Source organism: Poecilia mexicana, unplaced genomic scaffold (genome assembly GCF_051168715.1).
Source record: "Poecilia mexicana isolate PSO_F unplaced genomic scaffold, ASM5116871v1 scaffold_3, whole genome shotgun sequence".
Classification (NCBI taxonomy): Eukaryota; Metazoa; Chordata; class Actinopteri; order Cyprinodontiformes; family Poeciliidae; genus Poecilia; species Poecilia mexicana.
Genome location: NW_028263372.1, coordinates 24,092,062 through 24,115,955, shown reverse-complemented (window position 1 = coordinate 24,115,955; position 23,894 = coordinate 24,092,062). Strand labels below are relative to the sequence as shown.

At 36.8% G+C, this 23,894-nt stretch overlaps 1 protein-coding gene across 2 annotated transcripts in view; it reads left to right on the top strand.

Moving 5' to 3' along the window:
* Positions 1-23,894, top strand: part of csmd1b (CUB and Sushi multiple domains 1b) — a 436,793-nt gene that overhangs the window by 268,754 nt on the left and 144,145 nt on the right. For both annotated transcript variants that reach the window (XM_088004350.1, XM_088004351.1), the window contains 8 exons: positions 4,845-4,985; positions 8,171-8,292; positions 8,427-8,499; positions 9,810-9,948; positions 11,459-11,646; positions 11,762-11,950; positions 22,323-22,439; positions 22,711-22,926. In XM_088004350.1, coding sequence (XP_087860476.1) covers positions 4,845-4,985; positions 8,171-8,292; positions 8,427-8,499; positions 9,810-9,948; positions 11,459-11,646; positions 11,762-11,950; positions 22,323-22,439; positions 22,711-22,926 — 1,185 coding nt within the window. The remainder of the gene's footprint in view (positions 1-4,844; positions 4,986-8,170; positions 8,293-8,426; positions 8,500-9,809; positions 9,949-11,458; positions 11,647-11,761; positions 11,951-22,322; positions 22,440-22,710; positions 22,927-23,894) is intronic.

The window sequence follows — 23,894 nt, the reverse complement described above, 5'->3', positions numbered from 1 at the left end:
TAGGGATTTTTTTTTCTCTCTTTCTTTGCTCCCTTCTTTCCTTGTGTGTTTCTTTGTTTCTCTCTTTCCTTCTGACTTTCTCTCAGCTTGTTGTCACTGGTAATGTATGACTGATCTCTGTGTCACAGACAGATTTTGGACAAAGCCTGCCAATAATTGGAATGATATGAAATCGTATCAATACTGATTGCATTTTTTACATTTTCTTAAATAGATAATACTTACATTTTAAGTTTGTTATTTACATTTTTAATTAGGCCTTTTTTAAGTTTTAAAACATAAGCATATCTGGAAATATAAATGGTTCAAACAAGACATTAAAAGCATTTAGTAGTCCAGTATTAGAAGCTAGTTTGACTTGACTTTGGTCATTGACCTGAGGCAACATTTGATGGATAAGTCCCATTAAATAGTTCCTGATTAGTTTGCTTTTTGTGGGGTTTGAGTATTGATTTACATTTAAATGGTGCACTAAAGGAGGACAGATGGGATATTGTATTTTAAACAAACAAAATAGGGGGGGATTGGGACTACTGTTAGAGCGAGGGGTGGGGACGTAATTATGTTATAAAACAGGAAATGTACGAGAAACTACTAAAACAAGAACACGGTGGGAAAGAGGGGTAAAATATGGTAGGTTCCCAGCCAAAACGGGAGACTTGATAGGTATGTAATGCATCTGTAGGTACTCATCCAGCAAGAAACTACAGACTACAGGACCGGGAGAAGACAGTTTAGGGTTTTTAAATGTATTTATTGTTAAATTGCCTATATGTGTTGTTTTATGAGCATGCAACTACAACTTAACAGAAGTGTAGTAGTAACCTGTTTGAGTATTGCCCATGGCAGCTTAGCCCAGGGATATGCCAGAAGAGTTTTAGATGCGTTTACTTTACGCTCCTAATTTAACCTTACCACAGAGACTAATTCAATATTCTACACTAATTTTAGATTTTTGCATCTCCGTTCAGCAGTCATTACTTAAACAATCCTATTATACGTAGTCAAATGTTTTTTTTTTTTTTTTTTGTTTCCTTTTCCAGAGGCAGGCATGAGGTCATTTAAGGTCAATTGCAATTCTGTTCAGGTGTTACTGATTAGGAGCAAAAGGTTTTCTACTGTAATTAGTCTTTAGCAGGGTTGTCCAAAATTAGTCCTTAAGGGCGGGCGTCCTGCATGTTTGAGTTCTCTCCCTCGTGGTCGTTAGGACTTTCTCAGCATGTCAGTGTTCTGCAGTGTTCTGCTAACAAGCCATTGTTTGATCCAGGTGTGATTAACCAGGGAGAGAACTAAAACATGCAGGATGCCGGCCCTTAAGGACCGACTTCGGTCACCCCCTAAATATACCTGCTTTTTTTTTTTTTTTTTTTTTGTTCTAATTCAGTGTTTCTCAACCCTGGTCCTCATCGCCCCCCTGTCCTGCATGTTTTAGGTATTTCCCTTCAGCCACACACCTGAATTGTATCTCGGGGTGATTAACAGGCTTCTGCAGCACTTGATGGTCATGCAGTCATTTGAATCAGCTGTTCTGGAGTAGAGGCACATCTGAAACATGCAGAGCAGGGGGGCGCTGAGGACCAGGGTTGAGAAACACTGTTCTAATTGAAAATTAAAAGATAAGGAAGATAAACAGATGTAAAGAAAATAAATAGCTCTTATTATTGTGAGTGGAAACAAAGATTTGCACCATTAACTTTTGAGTTCACATAAAAGCAAAGCCTACCAACAAACAATTAGCAACCAGTAGCATTAAAGTGCAGGATTTATGTGCAGCATAGTCATTTACATAAAATTTTAAAGAAACAGTTAAAATTTAATTACATTTAAATAAAACATCGAGAAGGGTTTCTCACAGGAGAAGGGGACCGTTGGCCGTCTGACTCCATTCCATGGATTATCCTGATGTGGTGAATGGATGAATGATTGGATTTGTGAAGGACTCATATCACATTGTCCTTATGCATCTCAGGCTTCACACTTAGGTTAGTCTGAGCATCTTAGTCATATATGCTGATAGGGATGAGTTAAAAAGTACCTAAACCACTTGGATGCATAAGTCCAAAAGTTCTTTATCTTATATCATTATTTTTGTATCTGAAAAATAGTATCACTTATGACGGTGGCAATTCATAAAGTCATCACCAGCCAGCTTCCATCTGTTCTTCAGTCTTTTAGGCATATTTGTGGATATAATATCTTTATTTGTCCATTGGGTACACTACATCTCTGGACACAGTTTGAATAAATGGTCAGATGCTCAAGACACAAATGTGTCAAAGACTGGAGGTGATGCGTGGCTGGGGCTGTGCGGGCCAGTTGGGAGTTTTAGGGCCATTCATCAGGTGCACTGTGAATTTGTCCATAGAGGCTAATCTTTAAGTCACGACCACCATGTAACTCCACATGGAGTTACCATTTCCACTGCGGAGACAGAATTGTCCAGGACAGATTCAGCTGTAATAAGATGAACCGGCAAAATGATGCAATAACCGGATAAAACTTTCATTCATGTCTGTTCATGCTCCAAGTGCAACATTTGGAGTTAAAAGTAACAATCCAAAAACATTTGAAATCAAGAACAAGCTGGTTAAGGGATTTGCAAAGCATCTGCTTGAGCATAAAACATAATCTTTCTGTCTGCACATGAGCATTAATCAAATAAGATTTTAAAACCAACACTGCAAACATGCATTAGCTATGATTTCGTTACTATCTTTCAAACACAAATGTTCAGTTGGGAACATCTTGGATGTTTTGATCATCAGTTTGTAAAATTAAGCATAACAGATAAAACATAAGCTCAGCGGCCACTTTACTAAGCACACCTGTTAAGTTACTGGTCAACACAAAAAGGGATTTAGACGGTTATTATGTCAGCATCGCCGCATATTTGGACATCAAGACTTCAAACTTGTGAAGACCATTGTACTCCAGTAGCATCCACACCACCAGTTCTTTATTCACCATTGGGCGCTGGTCGAACTCAAGCTTTACCTCATGGTAACCTGCAGCCGAGAAGTCAGCAAATCTCGCCCGTAAGCCTGGGATTTTATCAGGCTTTCTGTGGGTTGAAACTGTCTAATTGCCTCCGAGTATAAACTGAGTTGATGATGGAAACTGACATAGTAGATATCGGCGAAGGACAAACTCTTTTCCTAGTTTTCTTCTGCTCTTCTTTTCTCTGTCTAGAATCACATTGTTTTTGACATTTTTTGGATTCCTTTTTATGTCTGGGATGTTTTTGAGTTCTTGTGCGAGCACTGACAGAAAGGATTTCACTGAAATTTGTCAAAATCTCACTGAATCTCAATAATTATTTTTCCTATTCAGTCTTAGTGCACATTTTTGTCCATCTGAAGTAGCTCAGATGGACATAATTTTGAGATGACTCAAAAATAATTAATTTCACTGATCGCTGCTTTGGCTTGTGTGTACTTGTGTGCTGTAATTGCAAGACACATAATCAGATGAGCCTGTTTAACAACTTCAGCATACCTGAGGGACAAATAGCACAATCTTGGCAATCTACAGCTACTGGCCAGTAAGGACTATTAGGATTATTGGCCCATATATGTAGTGTTCACTGCACATCGATTATCAAAATTGTATTTGTTGATAAGAAGAAATAATTTCACAATTCCATGTTTAATTCACTGGATTACTGAAGTGTGTTGATTGCAGTTGGATTGTGTGGTTAACAAATCTCTGCTTTCAGAAGCTCTATTCCGGAGGGTAAAATGTTGGACCCAATACTCAGTCTTGTACTTCGAATATTCTCTCAGGTCCTTTGAGTAAACAAATAGTTCCCTTTGGAATATTCGCTTCAAGTATTGTCAGCTTGTGAAGATGTCACTGTGATTATGTCTGGAGGTTTTGATGTCGAGATGGCGCACAACCACAAGGCCTCTGGAGTCACATAGTTCAAGCAGTCTATGTGAGCATCCAAATCAGACATGTTGTTTTAATCTAATATAGCAACTTTGTCTGGTTTATGTTAAAATTTGATTCTGAATAATGTATTGTGAAGTCTTGTCCTGTTTCTGAGTATACTAGATGCATATTACTATGGTATTAGTATCACAGATGTGAGGTTCTGTTTACTTTATGACATTTCACAGGGTAGAAAGAACCGTAAATGTTGTTCCTTGGTCATCCTACCAGCCTCTTTTTCTACGCTTTACATTGAAACAATTACTTGCTTTAGGTATGGACTTTGTTAAATTTTAAATTTTACACAGGAGGTAATGTTTAGGTGTGACATATGTAATGCACCAGTTATGTAATATACCATTTTGACACTATAAAGCTTACTGAAAATTGTGTCCACTATAAACAGCCATTCTCCACTGAGAAAAGTGCCAAGCGAAACAAGACGATTGTTAATGTTAAATTAACATTTGGAAACATGGCCAACAGGGACTGAATGGCTTTGTTTACTTCTTCCACTGCCGTTTCTAAACTACAATCATGGCCGACCACAATTCTAATAGAGCACAGAAAAGAGGCGTTCTTCTCCTTTCATCTCTCTGATTCGTCTGCTTGAAATTCAGCCAGAAGTATTGAGTTCAATGAGAGAAATCCCTGATAGAGCTCTGAAGAGAAATGAAAATCAAGCGGAATTGCATGGGAAAGCAGTGGCCATGCTACTCTACATGTGGAAACTTTAATATAATGGACAGCATCACATCAAAGCTAGACTTCTTTTTTTTTTTAGCAATAGTAAAAAGAACTATTAAATCCTTTTTTTCACTTTGTTCTGCTGGCTTGAGTCTAATGTGGTTATTGATATCTCTAGGAGCATTTTGTCTAAATGTGCATCTCTGTAAATCTTTTCTTTTTTTTAGGTTTGTCTGAGGCAACAACATTTGGGACTTTCTCAGGAAAAGACGTTCCATCGCAAATTGCATCAAATGGACATATTATGAGACTGGAATTCCAGTCTGACCATTCCAATACTGGGAAAGGCTTCAATATCAGCTACACAAGTACGTAATGCACACCTGCTTAACATTATCTAGCAGTCTGTTTAATGATGTGTGCTCTACAAGCAGTTCAGGGAAATATCATCACAATGTCACTGGACATAGTTGTCATGAAGCGTTCCACAATAAAAGCAATAATTACCACTGTTACTGCCTGATAAGTTTATGTTGGCTGTTTCAGGACACTTTAACAGCAATTTACTTTGAATACATAAATTAAAATGACAAGACATTTGAACTGGATATTCCTTAAACAATAATCAAGTTGATTTTATTTTCCTTTTTGTTATAAAAATGTTAATTTTTTTTTTTGACAAAAGACATTTAAAAGTAATTTCTGGTAATCATGCAAGCTTTCATAGAATGAGTAGAAATTGCTGGAAATTATATTTTTCTATTCTAGTTTGTTCTTTTGTCTCTTACCATGACCTTCAATTAGTTTGTCATGTATATGCTCCGGTAAATTCTTGCAGCGTATGTACGTCAGCTAACTTGACCTTGTATTTGTAAGTGACGGATAAGTCAAATTGAGTCCTTGAATGGTTTTGCAAAGACCATTTAGCAAGACTAATTTCAGATGCCCTACTGTAATGATGTCATCTGTAGTTGCAGCAGGTAAACCCATATAAAAGTATTGAATAAACCTTTATAAAAGATTAGGGGCACATGAGTAGAATAGGGTTGAGCAAATCAAAATTTAGTTTTCGATTATTTAAGTTAAGCTGTAAGTACTTAACATTAAGTCTAAATCCTTGAATGAAGATTCTAGGATCCAGTAAAACTCCAATGAACCAAGCCAGAACGACGCATCAGTGACTAACTGCTGACGTTATCCATCAGTTTGATTAGCAGTTTGATTAGCTCTGCTTCAAACCCATCATCATCGTCTTACTAAAGCCTGCTTCATTCAGCCCGACTTTAAAACTGACTACTGCAGCCTGTGTGTTTACCTGCAATAGGCTGAGCAAGTCCTGCATGACTGATTTTGATTCATTTTCTGTGATTACCATGCGGCTTTGCACCATTTCACACAGTGCCTCCATAAATGACCTTGTCTCCAGCTCTTCCTTTAGGGGTGACATTTGACAAATGAAACAATGATTGCTCCTTTTGTTTTAGCATATTTATAAAAAAAAACAAAACAAAACAAAAAGACACCCTCACATGTAACCTTAATGCATGTGTTATTTATTTTTGTGTCGTTGAACACCACCGCATGTGTAGACGTGGAAGACGTTTCCATTCCTGTGCTTTTCCTTCATGGAATTTTAGACTTTTTAATTAAATACCTGTAGAAATAATTAACACAAGCTGTTTTTTCTCCAGTTTTAGTAATTTGGGCTATCATCATTTTAATGTTGGTATTAGTTTTAACAGAAGTTGCTTTGGGTGTTTCTGTAAGTGCTTGAATTAATAATGTTTTGTTTTTTTTAAATCAAATACTACGATGTCACACACTGCTTACGGCGGTTTTTATAGCCACATGCTCAGTCCCTGTGAATTAAAGCTCTTCTACATTTACGCCTGTTCATGTTCAGTGCAAGGTACTCCTTTGTGGTGTGTGAATGCCATGTTTAAATTGATACCATGGATGTCCTATTCAAAGTATAGTTTTGCTACAAAATAAATCCTGTTTTCATGAACATTTCTTCATTAAAAACAAGCAAATAAATAGAGAATAATCAAGTAAAGTCAAAGAAATGGCTTCAGTGGGTAAAAAGTAGTGAATGCAGCTCCAGTGGCCCTAATGTCACAAATCCATACCAGACATCAGTAACCTCAGTTATTATAAATGTGCTTGTGGATAAAGTAAAAAAAAAAATTATTCTATTCTCATATGCCTCAAGTTCCTTTGGTGTGAAACGTGGAGATTCAACACAATCACTGTCAGTTTGATGTTATCTTTTATTGTCACTTTCAATAAGTTGTGATCCTGTTAAGTGTTTCTCATTTCTCCTAAATCCTTTAAATTCACTTTGTGTTTTTATCCAGACTCATTTCACTATAGCCTTATCTTAAAGGGAGGGTGCTATTTAAAATAAACTTTTTTGAGCTTTACGTCATGTTTTAATGTTATTGCCTCATTTAAAAACATACCTGGAGTGTTGCTTTGATTCCTTTAATCTCCTCCGGCTGCTGTTGGCGGTGCCTGAACGCTTGCTCTCGCTCGGCGCTGCCTTTTCCACGCAGATCACCCATCCTCCATGACACTCCCTTACTCAGCTCTTTCAGACTAGTGGCAGCAACAATTAGCAAACACCTGGTGGAACTGCGCATCTGCTGAGCTTATTATATAAACTACTTTTCAATGCTCCTAAGATCATTGTTAAAGGCTTAATGGAGAAACATTGTTGTGATGATGTGCTGAAGGCAGAGGGTGGAAAGAGCAGGAGCCTCTTAAAAAGGAGAGAGGCACAGTTTCAAGGTTTTAATTTGCACACTTCTTTAAAGTCATGTTTGATACATATACTGCATTTTTGTAACAACTGAAGGTAACGCAGTTACTTGATTGTGCTATAAAATGGCACTCTGTGCCTAGACCTGTTAGGTACGAGCTGTGAGGTGCCACTCTTTTTGTCCCCTTGACTTCTCACTGAAGTTAAATTGGGTCATTTGAATATTTTATACATATTTAGTTATAGAGCTTCCTTGTTCAAAGATGTATTCTATGATATTAGCAGTATGTCAAATATGTGCAGATCCTCAACATTTGCATGCTCAGTTTCTTCTGTCTCTTCTTTCCTCTGTTTTTTTTTTTTTTTCATTCTGCCTTCATTTCCTCTCCATCAGCAGCTAATCAACCTGAGACATGTCAAATCATTGGGTATGTGCTCTGCCTGGAATCAGGTTAATCTCCAGAATGTGGATAATTTAAGCCTAACATGACAGGATTGAATCCACATAAAGATAATTTCATTCCTATATTTTGTTCCAGTGGAGATGTCACATCCACTGGCAGTCATAGAGCAGTGGTTTCAAACCAATTTTAGGATGGAATCTATTTAAGAGATGTGATATATTTTTGATCTACTTTTATACAGCACATCCTGAATTTAAAACGCGTTAGGTGTCTATTGCATTTTCTCTATATCTATTTACACCCAGTGTAATCTGTTAGAAGAAGTTAATTGCGTTGGAAGTAAGCTGCTTTTTACATCAACTTTTCTTTTGGTGTGGCCCCCTCTTAGCATTTGGTCAGAATGAATGTCATGACCCTGGTGTTCCAGTCAACGGACAAAGGTATGGTGACCAGTTTCAGCTGGGCAGTTCGGTGGCTTTTCGCTGTGATCAAGGATTCATTAGGACACAGGTAAAAAAAAAAAAAAAAAAAAAAAGATATCTTACTACTTCAGATTCCTTTGCCCCCCGGCCCCATTTTTCTTGAGTAAAAAATCAATTTTCCTGTCAGCTGCATATTTTTTCAAAAAGTAATTTTTTTCCCAGGGGTCGGATCAGGTCACTTGCATCATTCAGGATGGGAACGTCGTTTGGTCTGCCGCTGTTCCTCGATGTGAAGGTGAACATAAACAAACTTGCAATTTCTTCTCCGTATGTCTGAGTAAATGGTGATAATTATTTCACCAGACTAAAACACAGCAACGTATCAAATAGTTTAAGTAAAAGGCCTTTCTTCACTTCAACAGGAGTGTAAATTAATTTTTTTTTAATTGCTTTTGGCCTCTCCACACTTATTTAGGCTGCTTATTTATAAACGCTGCCTCCAGTTATGCGAGTATATATTCATATAAGCCTATATAAATTCAGGCAGGTGTTCATATCATTGCAAATAGGCCAACATGTTGGTGTAATGACAGAGGAACTCTGAACGTTCTATTATTTGAAGAGATTTTGAGAGTAATTCGCATCATTCCACGCACTGATGGTTATTTTTCTATTTGTCTCTTGCTTGTTAATTATATTGTCTAAATGACATTATTAAACTTTGCCTGCTGATAAATTAGACGGTGAAGATAAGCAAATTAAAGCGGTTCATCATCTCATTAAGTATGTAGGGTGGGGAGGGAGGAGCGTTCTGTTGGATGAGAAACATATTTGCATACTATGTATCTTTACTCATTTCCTCATGAATCTACAAAGTTCTGATGCCCAGCTCTTTAGAGTTTAAAAAAGTCACTGACTTGCTGAAAGTCCAGATTTAAGAGGGCAACTGGTAGGGATACAGTGTTTTAACCCAGGAGGAGTGGAACATGTTGGCAACATGTCACTGTTTACAGCTAATATATCATATAAAAGTTAAAAGATAACATTTAAAAGATTTTTCTTGTCCCCTTTCTCCCCAAAGTCGTGACTCTATGAGTGATTTTAAAGCAGGTGACTTAACATTTAAATTTTAAAAATAATTAACATACTGATCTAAAGCCCACACCAAACTTTACTCTTTTTGAATTCTAATAATTCATTAAAGAGGTGTTCTGATCTATAATCTAGTGTCTGCCTGCTGCTTTATGAGTTGCACAGATCTAAGGATACATTTTTCTGGCATAATTTGACACTTAAATATGCCTGAATTCTCCTATAAATTAGCATATTCTAATTATTTAAAGCGTTTTTCAAACAGGCGAAAGTTGGATTTGTTTACTTTACCAGAAGATTGGCTCAGCATAATTTCAGATCTAAACATTTTTGTGCAAATTGCAGACGTTCAAAAAGGATTAGAATGCTAAAATAAATTGAGCAGATGATAAATCTTCAAACTTAATGAAATGCAATCTTGGTTCTTGTACAAGGCAAAAATGATTAATTATATTATTCATCGTCGTCGTCGTGTGCATCTCTCTACGTGTATTTGTCTCCATCTTCCTCCAGCTCCCTGCGGAGGCCATCTCACAGCCCCTGCCGGTGTTGTACTGTCTCCTGGTTGGCCTTCCTTTTATAAAGATTCTCTCAACTGCCAGTGGGTCATCGAGGCACAGAAAGACCATGCTGTAAAAATACACTTTGACAAGTAAGTTATTTAATAATTTGCTTACAGAAGCATGGTTTACCACTTTTGCCTGCAGGTTTAATGTGGCTTCTGTGGTTGGTATGTTTTGGTTGCTTAGGTTGTATATAATTAAGTTGCTTAATCTTTACTGAGGTCTTTTTAAATTACAGCGTCAGATACGGATAAATAAAGTTTGTGAGTTACTGCAGCACATGATTAATGTTTGTTGTTTGCACACATTTTTCTTGGAAACAAGCCATGGAAAAATGTGCTCAAGCTTGAACCCGCTATGGCTGAAATTTGTCTTTTTGGGACGTGACGTAAAATTCAAGTCATCTTCATCACCTGCGAGGCATTTCATTTGCGAAGTAATGCACATGTCCGTGGCAAAGGCTAGTTCATTTTTCACTGAGGTGGTCAGATATTGTTATGATGGATGACTGGCTCTCAAGGCCTGATTAGTTTTCAGCTAACATGCATTTGATTGCCGACATGAGAAATCAGTTTCTACTTGATTAATGAGTTACTAAGCAGCATAAGTATTGGTCCTAAATGGACTGATTTAGTTGTTTTGGTGTGCAGTACAAACGGTTTAATATTTTGGGGAGGTGTGGGGAGTCTATGATTTGGTGAACTAGAGTTAGGTAAGTTTATTGATATAGAACATTTTCAGCAACAAGGCAATTCAAAGTGCTTTACGTGAATTAGAAGGAAATACAAACAAAACAACAAACCAAAGGAAAGAACAAAAAGAGGAAAAAAAGAACTAAAAAAAATAAATGTTGGGTCTCCATGTTTGATTCTATGAAGTAGATGGTGCTAAATGTTGATCTAAAGTATATAAACTTAATCTTCATGTTGTGGGTTGCTAAACAGAATCAGAATAGTAACAATAGATATGCAATTATGGGTGTTGGATTTGAATACAAGAACTTTGCATCATAAGGTTAAGTTTTTGATTTTTTTTTTTCACTACAGATGCTAATTAGAACTTAAAATAAATAAATTAATAAATAAAATCCAGAAAACCTGAAATGCTCAAGACTACTTTTAAAGGTCATACAAATATTTGATTGTCTGCTTACCATGACACATTTGACTGTGTCTCATTTGACTATGTAAGTTATCAGAAATTTAGCTTAAGTTGACAAAAACAACAGCAAAAATGCTAATTGGTTCAGAAGCGTCATATGATGCATCGGCGACTGATAAACCAGTGCTCGGCGTTGAGCCGCCCATACCAATTTAGCATCGGTTAAAACAACAACAAGAGGCTATAATCTGACAAATTGTTAAGCAGTTGTGCTTTTAATCAAATGTTTAGGTAGTGCATGAGTAAGCTCTTAAATTTGAATTAGTTTACTGTGCTGCAAGTGAAGTTATTAGCATATTCTTGCGCAACTAACTCATCTTTTGACAGCACTGCAGTCCAATTTTCTGTTAAACAATTAATTAGATAGTCGCTATTCCCGTCATGTACCTTTATGGTTGTCTGATTTAGTGTGTGCGTACTTCTTGCTTATTTGTTAAGGTTCCAGACGGAGGTAAACTATGACACACTGGAGATCAGAGACGGCCCGTCAGCCTCCTCCCCGCTGATTGGTGAATACCACGGCACCCAAGCGCCTCATTTCCTGATTTCCACATCCAACTTCCTGTTCCTGTTGTTCACCACTGACAACAGCCGGTCCTCAGCTGGTTTCAGCATCAGATATGAAGGTGAGACCGATGGAATAACTGATGGAGGTGTTTTTTTTTTTGTTTTTTTTGCAGGCACTCATCCACTCACCCTCTTGACTCTATCCTGTTTGTGCTCGTGCCATGTGGTTTTCAGGTGTGAGGATGGAGTCAGACTCATGCCTCGATCCCGGTATCCCAGTCAACGGCCGTCGCCATGGCAGTAGCTTTTCCATTGGCTCCCACGTCTCATTTGCATGCAACCCTGGATACACACTCAGTGATCAGGAGCCAATTGTTTGTGAGCAGAGTCACCAGTGGAGTCATGCTCTTCCCAGCTGCGATGGTTAGAATCTTTCTTTTCTTTCATTTCGGCTCTGTTCGTTCAGAGCTGTGAAAACTTTCATTTCTTCAATTGTAACACTGTGGAAATGTGGTCATCCGGAAAATAGTGAAGTCAGGGACGCCGCATCACCTTTGTAAAGAGAACCAAACCAAATTACAAAATGTATACGCATTGGCACAGCAGGTCAGTGTGGTCATCTTGTTTCTTTTAACCCCAAACTTATTGAAAAAAAAAAAAGATTTTAAAGAGTTTAAAAACTACATTTACAACTTGCTTAATATAACCCTTAAAAAAAAACTACCAGTGCCATTTTGCAACCTTTATGTTTGTCAGTACAAAAGGAGGGATGCCGAAGTAACCCTGTTTTTTCATAACCCCACTGGACTCTTGTTCTAAGCTCAGTCAGGCAAGACTTTCTTTGTGTAGTTTTCATGAGATTAACTTGTGGTTTTTAAACTGATCTTGGCTGTTAGTGAATGTAAAGTCATAGTTGTGCTTGTGTGGATGGATCTTTAGCTGATGCTAAATGTAGAATGCTAACCGGATTTCTCTTTCAGTTGATATTGCTGAAGTGAAAATGTACATCTAATCAACATGTTGAAAGGAAGGAAATGAGAGGAAGACCATCATATGCAATCCCAGTTAGACACGTTTCCATGTTGTTTGTTACTTTCAGGTGGTTTCAATGGAGATTTTGCGACATTTTGCAATAAAAAACAAGCTTGAAAGGCTTTTCATGAGAGCCACCTACATTCACAGCTCAGCTTCTCAACAAATGGATTTTCTTTACAAAATTAGCATAAGTTAAGAGGAATATGAAGAGGGTTTGCAATGGTATATTATTTACTGCCAAGATACATTGATACAACAAAGAAATAGTCAATCAACACAAATTTCCTTACTTGCAAAGTAATTTTTTTTAATGGTTTCATTCAGCTGTACCTAATGGCTGTAAAAACAAACATGCTCTTAGACACTTGCCTGTTATTCTTCCAGTTTTGTGACTGCACATCGTGTTTGACAACCCTAAAAAAGATGGGGACGTGAACGACCAGGATTTGTGTAGGATAATCCCTTGTATCTCACTTGTTCACTTCAGGGCTGGGGTGTAAAAAAAGGATTAATGTCCTTAAAGCTGTTCTTAATGGTATGCAAGGAAATTGAAAACATCTATGGTTTATTTAAAATAAACTCTGGGGAAATTTCACAACGGTACTTTAGGTTGTTTAGGGTACCTAAATATATGCAAATCGGTCTCTCTGTACTGATGCAAGTTTCCCAGATTTAAATGTAAGACCACTATTCTTATATGTTTATGAAAATTACAATCAGAGCATCATATTTTGCATTTTCAAAGACCATAGTGTGTTTTGATGTGGGGAAGGGGAACAGAGACCTGCTGTGCGCCTGTCTTTACCAAACGAACAGGTCAGGAATGAGGAGAATTTATAGTTCATCCTCTCTTCTTCACTAAGATCCAGTTGATCTTAGTGAATTGATGTTAGTAAATTGGATCTTCGTGAGTTTTTCCACAGTTTGTTAAAAGCTCACTGAATAATTTCTCCTGCTCTCAGCTCTTGTACCAAGAATGAGATGAAACGACTGTTTCTTTTCAGTTATTAAGTTATTCCAATTTAGTAGACTTTGTGTACTAATTTCACATTGGGTGGCATTGCTGTTTTCTTCACTGCAGCATCACCCAATGACTTAGAAATTTTATTCTGATGGGTTTCTCCCAGTCAGAGGTGATTCTGCGATTTTACAGTCTGTTTCCACCCAAAATGGGGTGTTTCTTTTTCCAGGGCAAGGAAGTGACATGATCTGATATTACTGGCTGCACAGCATTAGTAACTAGCACATACATTAATGCTGACCTTTACACTTTGGAGCAATTTTAGTCAGTTGAACAGACTTATAGAGTGTATGCAAATGTAGGAAAAGGTAGTTCCTTGCTTAGCATATTCAAATCCACGTAGCTTTTCTCCTACTTGCTGACAAACGTTATAAAACTTTCTGCTTAAGAATAATCTAAAACGTATAATACTTTTTATTACTCTACAAAATAAAACTAATTAAAAGCATCAAGGAAACTCTCCACCATCCTATTCCAGCTCAGTTGCTTGTGGTGATGTTTTATTTATAGTAATACGGAGCACGGAGTGACGGTTGCTGCAGTAACATCAGGGTCATCTACGACTCTGACTCAGCTTCAAAATAGTCATCTTGTGTTGAGGTAAATATTTTGAGAACAGCATATTTACCCTGGAACCTCTTTGCTTGTTTTAATTACACAGTAATAACCCTTATTGTCCATCACATTTCAATAGTAAAAAAATAAAAATAATCAAAAATCCATTATAAAATAAAACAAAAATAATTATTACAAAAGTTCACATATGAAATTTTGTAAACATGTTCAAAAAGTCATACCAAAACACGTCACATTAGTGTGGTTCACAGTTTTCTATCTCCTTTTGAAAATTAAACCAGAAGCGAGGAACTCAGAGGAAATAAGATGAGGCAGTGTGTTTTAAAAGGAAGTGAGATACCCTACTATGACAACCTCGTCTTCTTCCTTTTCTCACTGTTTGCAACTGACGGCTGGACTGTTGATTGTGCGATCAGTCCTTACTCCCTTAAAAAAAGATTCCTGTAATAACTTAAGTTCAGTGAAATTACAAAAACTCAACAAGCACTGCAGAAACAGATGCTCGGTGGGCATTCACCATCTTCGCCCTCCAGTAATAACAGTTCATGTTATTACTTGAGATGAATCCGGCAAGTTCGATTTCATCTCCCAATCGGAAAGAATCCAATTTGAAAACTAAAGTCAGGATGTCTCTACTTTGGAGCGATTTTTACATCGAGCCTCTCTGCCTCACACTATCTTCTGTATCATGTGAACATTTTGTTAAACGACCGCTGTGACATTTTCAGTTTGTTTCAACAAGCATTCCATGTCACCAGACGGATGTCATATGACAGGATACATCATTTCTGAATGACACTTTTATAAAACAGCACTGAGCCTTGACTCAAGTGTGATATGTCATAGTTTGCCTGTGGGGAAGTGCACAATATTTTAAACACGTCACATTTCTCTCTCTCTCTCTCTCTATATATATATATATATATATATATATATATATATATATATATATATATATATATATATATATATATATATTATTATTTAATTATCTCTGTTTTAATAAAATAGAAAAAAACTGGAAGAAACATTTGCATTTGTTCATGCAGTATGTTTTTTTTTTTATGGGACTGTGCAATGTGCCAGTGTTGCAAGCCAAAATTAGCCGTCCCCCCTAACTGGTCTTCTGTTTTTGCTTTGCTGTCTCACAGTTTTCTCAAACAAGTTTTATTATCACACAAAAGAACCTGTCTAGATACAACTCAGTTTTCAAATTAATTCTATTAGGGCGAAGGAGTTCAAGTCAAAATTTCCCAATGAGAAATAGTTTGCTGAAGTTATGTGACACATACTGTACACTTTCAGTGATTTTTCAGACAGCTAAGTTCCCCTGGAACATGGAACAATTGGGAACATAAGCAGAAGTTAATCCCAATGACTAAATGATTCATCAGAGAGGTCACAAAAGAACCCAGGGCAACAACTAATGCACCGGAGACCTTACCTGCCTCCAGGTCAGTATTCATGTTTCAGCAATAAGAAAGACAGTCAGACATGGAGATAGTAGTGAGATGGCCTGGGGCTTCTCTGCTGCTTCATGACCTGGAAATCTTGCCATCATTATCAAAATCAAGAAATCTGCTTATTCCTAGAAAGTCTTCAATAGGCTTTCCACTTTGGGACTCAAAGTGCAAGCACAGTGGCGTAATGCAGCAAGATACAGACCTGAAGCACATCAGCAAGTCCACCTTGGAATGGCTAAAAAAATAAAAAAAAGTCAAGGTTTTGAAATGACCTCATTAAAGTCTGGACATAAATCCAATTGAGATGCTGCGGCATAACCTTAAAAGAGCTATTCATGCTTGAAAACCGTCTAATGTGGCCGAATTAAAACAATTCTGCAGAAAAGAGTGGACCTGCTCAGGGATGTAGAAATGCCAGTAATGACAAGCAAGGAGACGGCAAGAGATGGGAAAACAGTTGTGTTGAAGGGGCAGTCACTTTTTCACATAAGGTAAAGTTGTTTTGGAAAAGTGATTTCCATTATTAAGCTAAATCATCATTTGATTGCAAATAAGTGCAAGTGTCTTGCACTTATTCAAGTTGTCTTTATATCTTAAACTGGAACTTTATGTCCTAAACTTCAAGGAGGCAATTACAATTTCAAAGCTCCTTTTCTACTCAGGAAAAAACTGCAGAGACAAGGAGGGGATCTGTAGACATTCTGTAGCAGCTCACACACTCATTAAAATCAGTGCTTTTGTGTGGGAGAAAAGTCATGGAGGCAAAGTAACCGCTTAATACCGCCACTCTGAACTTTAGACAACGTGGTCAGAGAAAGAAGTACACTCCCCATAAGCATTTACCCACTCTCCACTTTCAGTGGTCCCACAAAGTCCACTAAATCAAAACTGCTCATCTTGTTCCTGAAGGTCAGCTAAATTGCCAAATAGATAATACAGAACAGGGGCTGCTCTTTTTTTGTGCCAGGGAGAGCACTGAAAGAGTGCTGTGACATTTTAAAGGTTTGTAGTTGGTAGCAAGACAATAACTTGTTAAAAGTGACCAAAGTCATCTTTTTTTTCCCGTTTCAATTAAATAATATGTCAACACAGTCCCTGAGAGAGCGAGTTAATTAAACAAAGCAGAACATTTGGCAAAAGAAATGACAGCATTATATAACAATATCTTTAAATACCCCCCTCTCTTTTCTCTGAAAACAAGGTTCATTTGTGACTTTTCTTCCAGAATGCGTTACTGCTTCTTGAATTCTTGTTAGGCATGAATCATCTTTTACTCTTTTTATGCATTGTGGTAGAACTCTGAGCTTCTTTCTTTCTTTTTCTTTCTTTTATTTATTTATTTACTTATTTATTTATTTACTTATTTCATGATCCATCTTCTGCTTCACCCACACAGATCATTCACACAGCCAAAGTCCTATAAGGAGCTTCACATACATACACAGGAGAAAAATGCACACTTCAGCCGTTTTCTACAATAATCATTTAGATAGTGTCCCAGTTTTGTTTTTTCTTTTTTTCTGAGGTCTGATTAGAGAGTATAAAAAAAAAAAAAACTTGCAGTGATTACCAAACTACACAAGCCTACTGATCAGAAAGAAAGAGAGCAGGCCTCATCTGACACCGGCACTCAGGTCTTTTTGAAATAAGATATGCAATAGATTTTAGGGCGAGATGCAGAGAAAGAGAGAAAGCCAGTGGAAGGGGTGAACACAAATATCCTCTTATCTCTAAAAGTGTAGTTGAAAACTTGGAGAGTTGCTTTGTAAACTTTATGTTTTGTTCTTAAAAAAAAAAAAATCAAATATATCAGTAACACTTAGCTAGAAGACATACAAGTCCATCTCATGAATAAATGAAATATTTTAGCAAATTATTTCAAAATGTGAAACTACAATTTTGTATAATTTCATTAAACACAGCGATATCGTTCAAGCTTTTCATTCTGTTCTATTCTATTTCACACTATTTTTATGGGTTACAGATAATGGAGATCTAAAATCAATTTAAGTTTCCTGGAAACTTTGAACATTGTAGAAGACTAGAGAAAAAAAATATGATGTGTGACGCCCTTATGGTGCTTTACACAATCATGGAAAAGAGTGTTGACTTGACAGTTGCCCAGTGGACACTTGCAAAGTCAGATGTTGGTTGTTAACTCTGCACATAACAGAGAGATGAATGGAAGGAAAAAGGTATACCAGACAACAGGTATAACGACAGCCTTAAAACAGACTTTGAAGCAAAGGCTGCTCAAGATTTTTGCAGAGACTCACAAGGCATGGCCTGCAAATTGAGTCATTGCTTTAAAACTTACCACAAAATGACATCTAGCTCACAGGCTACAGCTGTCAGATTTCTTAGTTTAAGCCACTTTTTAAGCTGAGGTAACATCCAGCTGGGCTAAGGAGAAAAAGAACAGGATGGTTGCTCGGTGCTCTAATGTTCTCATTTCAGATTAAAGTAATTTTTCATTTCATTTGGAAGACAAGGTCCCAGAGTCAAGAGAAAGAGCAAAGAGCCACAGACTCTTGGTTATCTTAAATGCAGTTTTTAGCTTTATAAAGATATTGATTTAAGTTTTTGCAGGGACTTGACACAAACACCTGATTTAATCACATGGTAACACTGTTTGATTGTCAAACAAATACATCAGATCTTATCCCTGTAGGTAATTTTATAATATTGACAAGAGGAATATGAGAGTCACCAGATCCAACAATACAAGTGAGCTGAAGGCCTCTACTAAAACCAAACAGGTTTCTTAACCTCTCCTCAGCACGTTCCTCCATGGCATGGCACATTTATTCAGTTGTTTATGGAGGAGCAACCCAGTCCGAGTTTTCAACACTGTACTAGAGCATACGTTTAAGAGAAACTAAATTTTGTACTTTCATTAATTAGAATCCAAATAAACTGCAATACGATTCTCATGGTATGGATAACTTTCATTTTGAAAAATAACATGAATTTGAGATATTAACCAATAGAATTGCATAGCCCTCTCTGTTTTTTTAACCTGCACATTCATAGCTTGAAAACTACAGTCTTAAAAGGGACTTTTGTTAATGAGAACAATGGGGAGCACTTCCTTCATTTTCAGAGCTTGTCTTCTGTGTTATTTGCACTTGGAAATATGTCCAAGCATATGGAATATTTTGTCCATAGTAGCCATGTGTCAGCCACCTGACCAGCACTGGAAAGCAACACGTGAAAAGGAGATGATATATCCTTTATACAGCACGTAAAAAGTCTAATTCATGGCACTTTTCTGGCTATTTCAGTAAAAGAAATAAAGTTAAAGTGGTTTGGAAACCTTGACCTTTTAAAACCTCTGCATACCTTCACACTGCTAACTGACCCATAGCTGTAAAATCTTCTAGAATCTAAAATGTAGGTGTCTGCCTGTGTCTGTTTTTCTTTCCAGCTAAAATAAAACAAGCTTTCACCATTCATAACAGAAACAGTTTAATTAACTCCAATTTAACCAGATCAAACTAAGAAGCACTGATTGGAAAGTAGTAAACAAAAAAACAAAAGCAAACATGTATTGATTCAGCAGTCTCTAAAGCCTCTTAATCCCCTTTTTATATTACTATTGTATTTTTTTCTTTCTGTTCGATATGAGTACTGCATGAGTTTTGTTTCATTTATAAATCAGTTTCAGTCCCTGATGGGGGTAAATTTTCTTTGCAGGACATGTTGGCCTCCAGTCAAATTATAAAGAGTACCTGTGGGAAGGTTTGGCTCTGCAATGAGATTCCAGAACTGCACTGATCTTCAAAAACGGGGCACAGTACACTCACTTCACTAATGACCGGAGGAGTCTATAAAGAGCAGCTGAAATTAATGCACAGCCTTGAGCTCAGCAGACCTGTTGATGTAGAAAAATTGCCAAAAGCACAGCAGTGTAATTCTTGACGCTGCAGCCCTTAGCCTATTTTATTGAAGCTAATTACCTGTTCAGGTATTAAAAGTTGAATCTAATTTGATAAATAATGGTGTCCCATCACTTAAGTGTCATAAGACTTCACTCTTTGATTTTGTCAGATTAAAAGGTTTTGGTAAAATGAATGATTATGAGGGTCTGTTAATATTATTTTTTTCTGTACTAATGTAACCAGGCAGTGAAATATTTTTCAACCAATATGGTATTTTGAAAACATTTTTATTAGATTGCCTCTTGTTTAGATGCTTTGTCTTCTCAGAAGTGTTGTACAACACGTGGGCACTTTTAGTGCAGCCACTTTCTTCCAAGTCAGACATAAAATTGATGTCCTATCCTAGTAATAGAACATGATGAAGATACTGTTGGCAGTAGGATTGCTCCATACAAAATGTAATAAATAGGTCTCTGTGGTTGATATAAATACCCTCCCATTTAATTCTGCAATATAAATGTACTTGCAATAGGGCTAGGCAAAAATAAATATGTTATATACCTTATATCTCCTGATAAGCACTTATATATATATATATATATATATATATATATATATAAAATAAATAATAATAATATAAAATAAATAATAATAGTTGAGAATTTACAATAAAATATGCTCTCCAGCAAAATCAAAGTGGAACTAAAGGTTGACTTTGGTGTATCATAAAACAAACAATCTCACTCTGTTACAACTGAACTTGGTATTTGTCTCATTCTTGCTGCTGTGTAATGCAGCAATTACACAGAGCTTGGATGTAGCTCTGTGTAATTGCTGCATCTATCACACTTTTTGTACACTCACAAAAAAGATATAGTTCCCCCATAAAACAAACAAGCTGTTAAGATCAGTTATAGTGATTCATTGTATTTTATTCAATAACCGTTTTTTGTTTAGACAATTTAAGCCTTTCAGTGTGACCCAAACTGCGTACAGAACTGAAATCCTGAAAGAGACTTTTCTCCCCATCTATACAATGTTGGGTTATATCCTGAGGTAACCTGCATCATTTTTGTAGAAGAAATGTATATATTTTAAGGAAAGAGCTAAGACTTCACTCAGGATTTCAGCATTCTCTTTTGTAGTTTGGCATATCGGTCAGGTACACCTGCTATCTGAGTCTGTCAGAAACTGTAGATCTACTGGGAGTTTTCCAACAGCCATCTCACGGGTTCACAAGGAACCATCTGAAAAAGATTGAAACCATCTAATGAGCAGCAGATGTGTAGATGAAAATGGCTTGGTAATGTCAGAGGATAATGGGTAGACTTGTTCCAGACGAAAGAACAGCAACAGTTGCTTAATTAACCACTCGTTACAACCAAGTTACTTGTAATGCCATCTTTGATGTGTGTTACAGCAACCGTTTGCTAACCCCAGCAGCTTCACAGTTGAAGGACATGCAATCTGACCTGGACCTCACTGATTGTCAGTTTTTATTGTGCAGGCGTAGAGGCAGACATGAATAACTGATGATATTGCAGACATGATTAAATCTAATTACAAGGAAACTGGCCACCCAACAAAGAGTGGCGCTCACCACATTATTCACTGTCCACATCAACAACACTTAACAAAATGAAAGAAAGATGAACACTAAACACTTCAAACGGATCGTTAATTAAAACCATTGACAAGATCAAATATTCAAAAGCTAACTCAAAAAAAACAACAACAACAACAAAAAAAAACAAATCACCCATTTGGCTACTAAAAAAGCTGAGATTTTCGTAATGTCCCCCAAAACCTGACCAGTGATGCAGAACTATATATACTTTGGCCTTTACATGGTGCCAGGCAATTCATATTTGCTGTACATAAGGTGGATTTGTGGTCTCATAAAAGTCTGCGAAGCTCTTTCTGTTTGTCCAACATAAACCAAACCTCAAGGACATTTTCAAAAATATATACCACACAAGTTCTGCAGCTTATAAAGGATTTTTTTGGCGGTATTTCTGACCTGTGTGTTGAAGTGTAAAAAACTGAATGCCTCAAAAGTCGGATATTGTGCTTAGTGACCACAACCAAAAAAATATGTTATGTTAGAGACTCTTATTGTAGTGGTTGTCAAACCTGGATGCGCATGAGCTACAGCAGTAGCTCATCAGCTGACCACATTCATGTAGCCAAAGAACGAGTATCCGAGTCTACAATTCACAGATGCACACCAAGATTAGAGAATAACAGATTTGAAAGGCATTCTTAGTCTTCCTTTCTACTATTTACAACTCAAAAGATGAGAGTGTGCATGTGATGAACAGGAGATTTGCATCCTGGAAATGTTGTGATGCATTAGGCGTTTGTGTCAATATGGATTAAAATGTCTAAAGAATAATTAAAATACCTTGTTGTGCCACAGAGAGTTAATGCATATTTGAAGGAAAAAGAGGGTCCAACATAATACTATTAAGTTCTTTTAACATTTGGTCTTACTATGCAACTCTCTGGTATTTTATTTTATTTTTTCATGAAGGTAAGGTTTTCCACCAATCACAGTAAAATACATGTGCGATTGATTAATTGAGTAAAAACTGTTTTTATGTGGTAAACCTGAAACCTAAGTAAAAACACACTGTAGGGCACATTGTTCTTGTTCTGTGTAGTGTAAAGAAGCAGGCATATCTGTGAATTTCTTAAGATCTCTGGACTTTGTGTTATAGCTCACAGTTTGTTGTGTCTTTGTAATATAATAAATATTACATATTCTCCTTTTTGATTCCAATCTTTTCTGTTTTCTTTTTCTTTTTTTTTAACTTTAGCGCTGTGTGGAGGCTATGTTTTTGGTAAAACAGGAACAATTCTATCTCCTGGCTTTCCTGATTTTTACCCCAATTCTCTGAACTGCACCTGGACTATAGAGGTGTCTCATGGAAAAGGTACAAACACAAATGCATGGACATAATGAAAGCACAAACTGTGCTTTGGAAATTACTCTTGTAATTGTTATGTGAATGGTTAGAGAACATGTACCTGCTTACAAAACTGCAGACTACTACTCTTGTACATGAGGGGACATGTTTACTGCAACCACTTTTGTTTCTGTTGTATTTCCTGTTTATTCGGATTAGTTTGATTCTCCTTGTCTAATTTTGCTTTCTTTTATCCATCTACCCATCTATTCACCCAATCTTCCACCCGTTTATCCAGGGGTCCATCTGGTTTTCCATACTTTCCACCTAGAGGAGAACCATGACTACCTGTCCATCATTGAAGATGGCAACTTCCAGGCTCCGGTGGCTCGACTCACCGGCTCAGTGCTTCCACCAAGCGTCAAAGCTGGACTCTACGGAAACTTCAGTGTGCAGCTGCGATTTATATCAGATTTCTCCATGAGTTACGAAGGATTTAATATAACTTTTTCAGGTACGAATGCAAGAAAAGCAGTAAAGAGTTATTCACACTGACCCAGATTTATTTGAAATCAGTGAAAATGTTTCTTGATGTAGCAGTTCTATTTAACATGAAAAATTATTGTTAAACTTTTTATGACTTTTTTGGTACTGTGCACACATTTCTTTTGACATCAATCGAAATAGTTTCAAGTCAAATACTATTTAGATGATTTTAGTTTATCCAAGAAATTTGTTTCCAACCGTAAAAGTTCCTCTGAAGGAATGACAACAAAAGCTGTTTTTCTCTCTCTATAGATGTCTGATCTGTGATGAAAAGAACTGCACATATACAGTAGAGATTATAGTAGACTGTCAACCAAGCTATATTATATATATACATATATTTAATGCTAATTACACATTTGGCCTTTGTTATTAAACATGCAGTATACCCTAGAAAAGAAATGGTAAACCAAGGTTGCTGAAATGACTAAATTATTTGTTAGTTAGGTGAAATTTTTTCCAGAGCTCAGTGTTTTCACGAGCTCAGTGTTTTCACGTTGGCAGAAACACTTCTCTTGAAAATGTGTACAGCGGTGGCTCTGTCTGCATTCCACCACACAATCTTGGATGAGCTCGACAGACATGCAATGTTGACAATATATCATCAGATTTACCCTGAAAATTGTACTTTGATATGAACACTTAAGTGTTAAGGTTATATCCCTAAGTTGAGCTAAGTGTGTTCAGTGCTGGATGGTGAATGTCACACTAAATTTGTTCCATTTCTGTGACTTTGTAACTTTAGAACATTTTCAGCATTAATGCCTGTTTTGTACTTAAATCTCATTATTTCTCAATAACACTGAGGGGTTTTGGCCAGGTCCTGGGTCTAGAAACAGGTGAACAGAAGGTAAAATGGTTTAGCTCCAACAGGAATGAGAGTCAAAAGGCCGGTGCTCAACAGTTGATTTGCATTTGCGTGGCTCTCAGCAACTT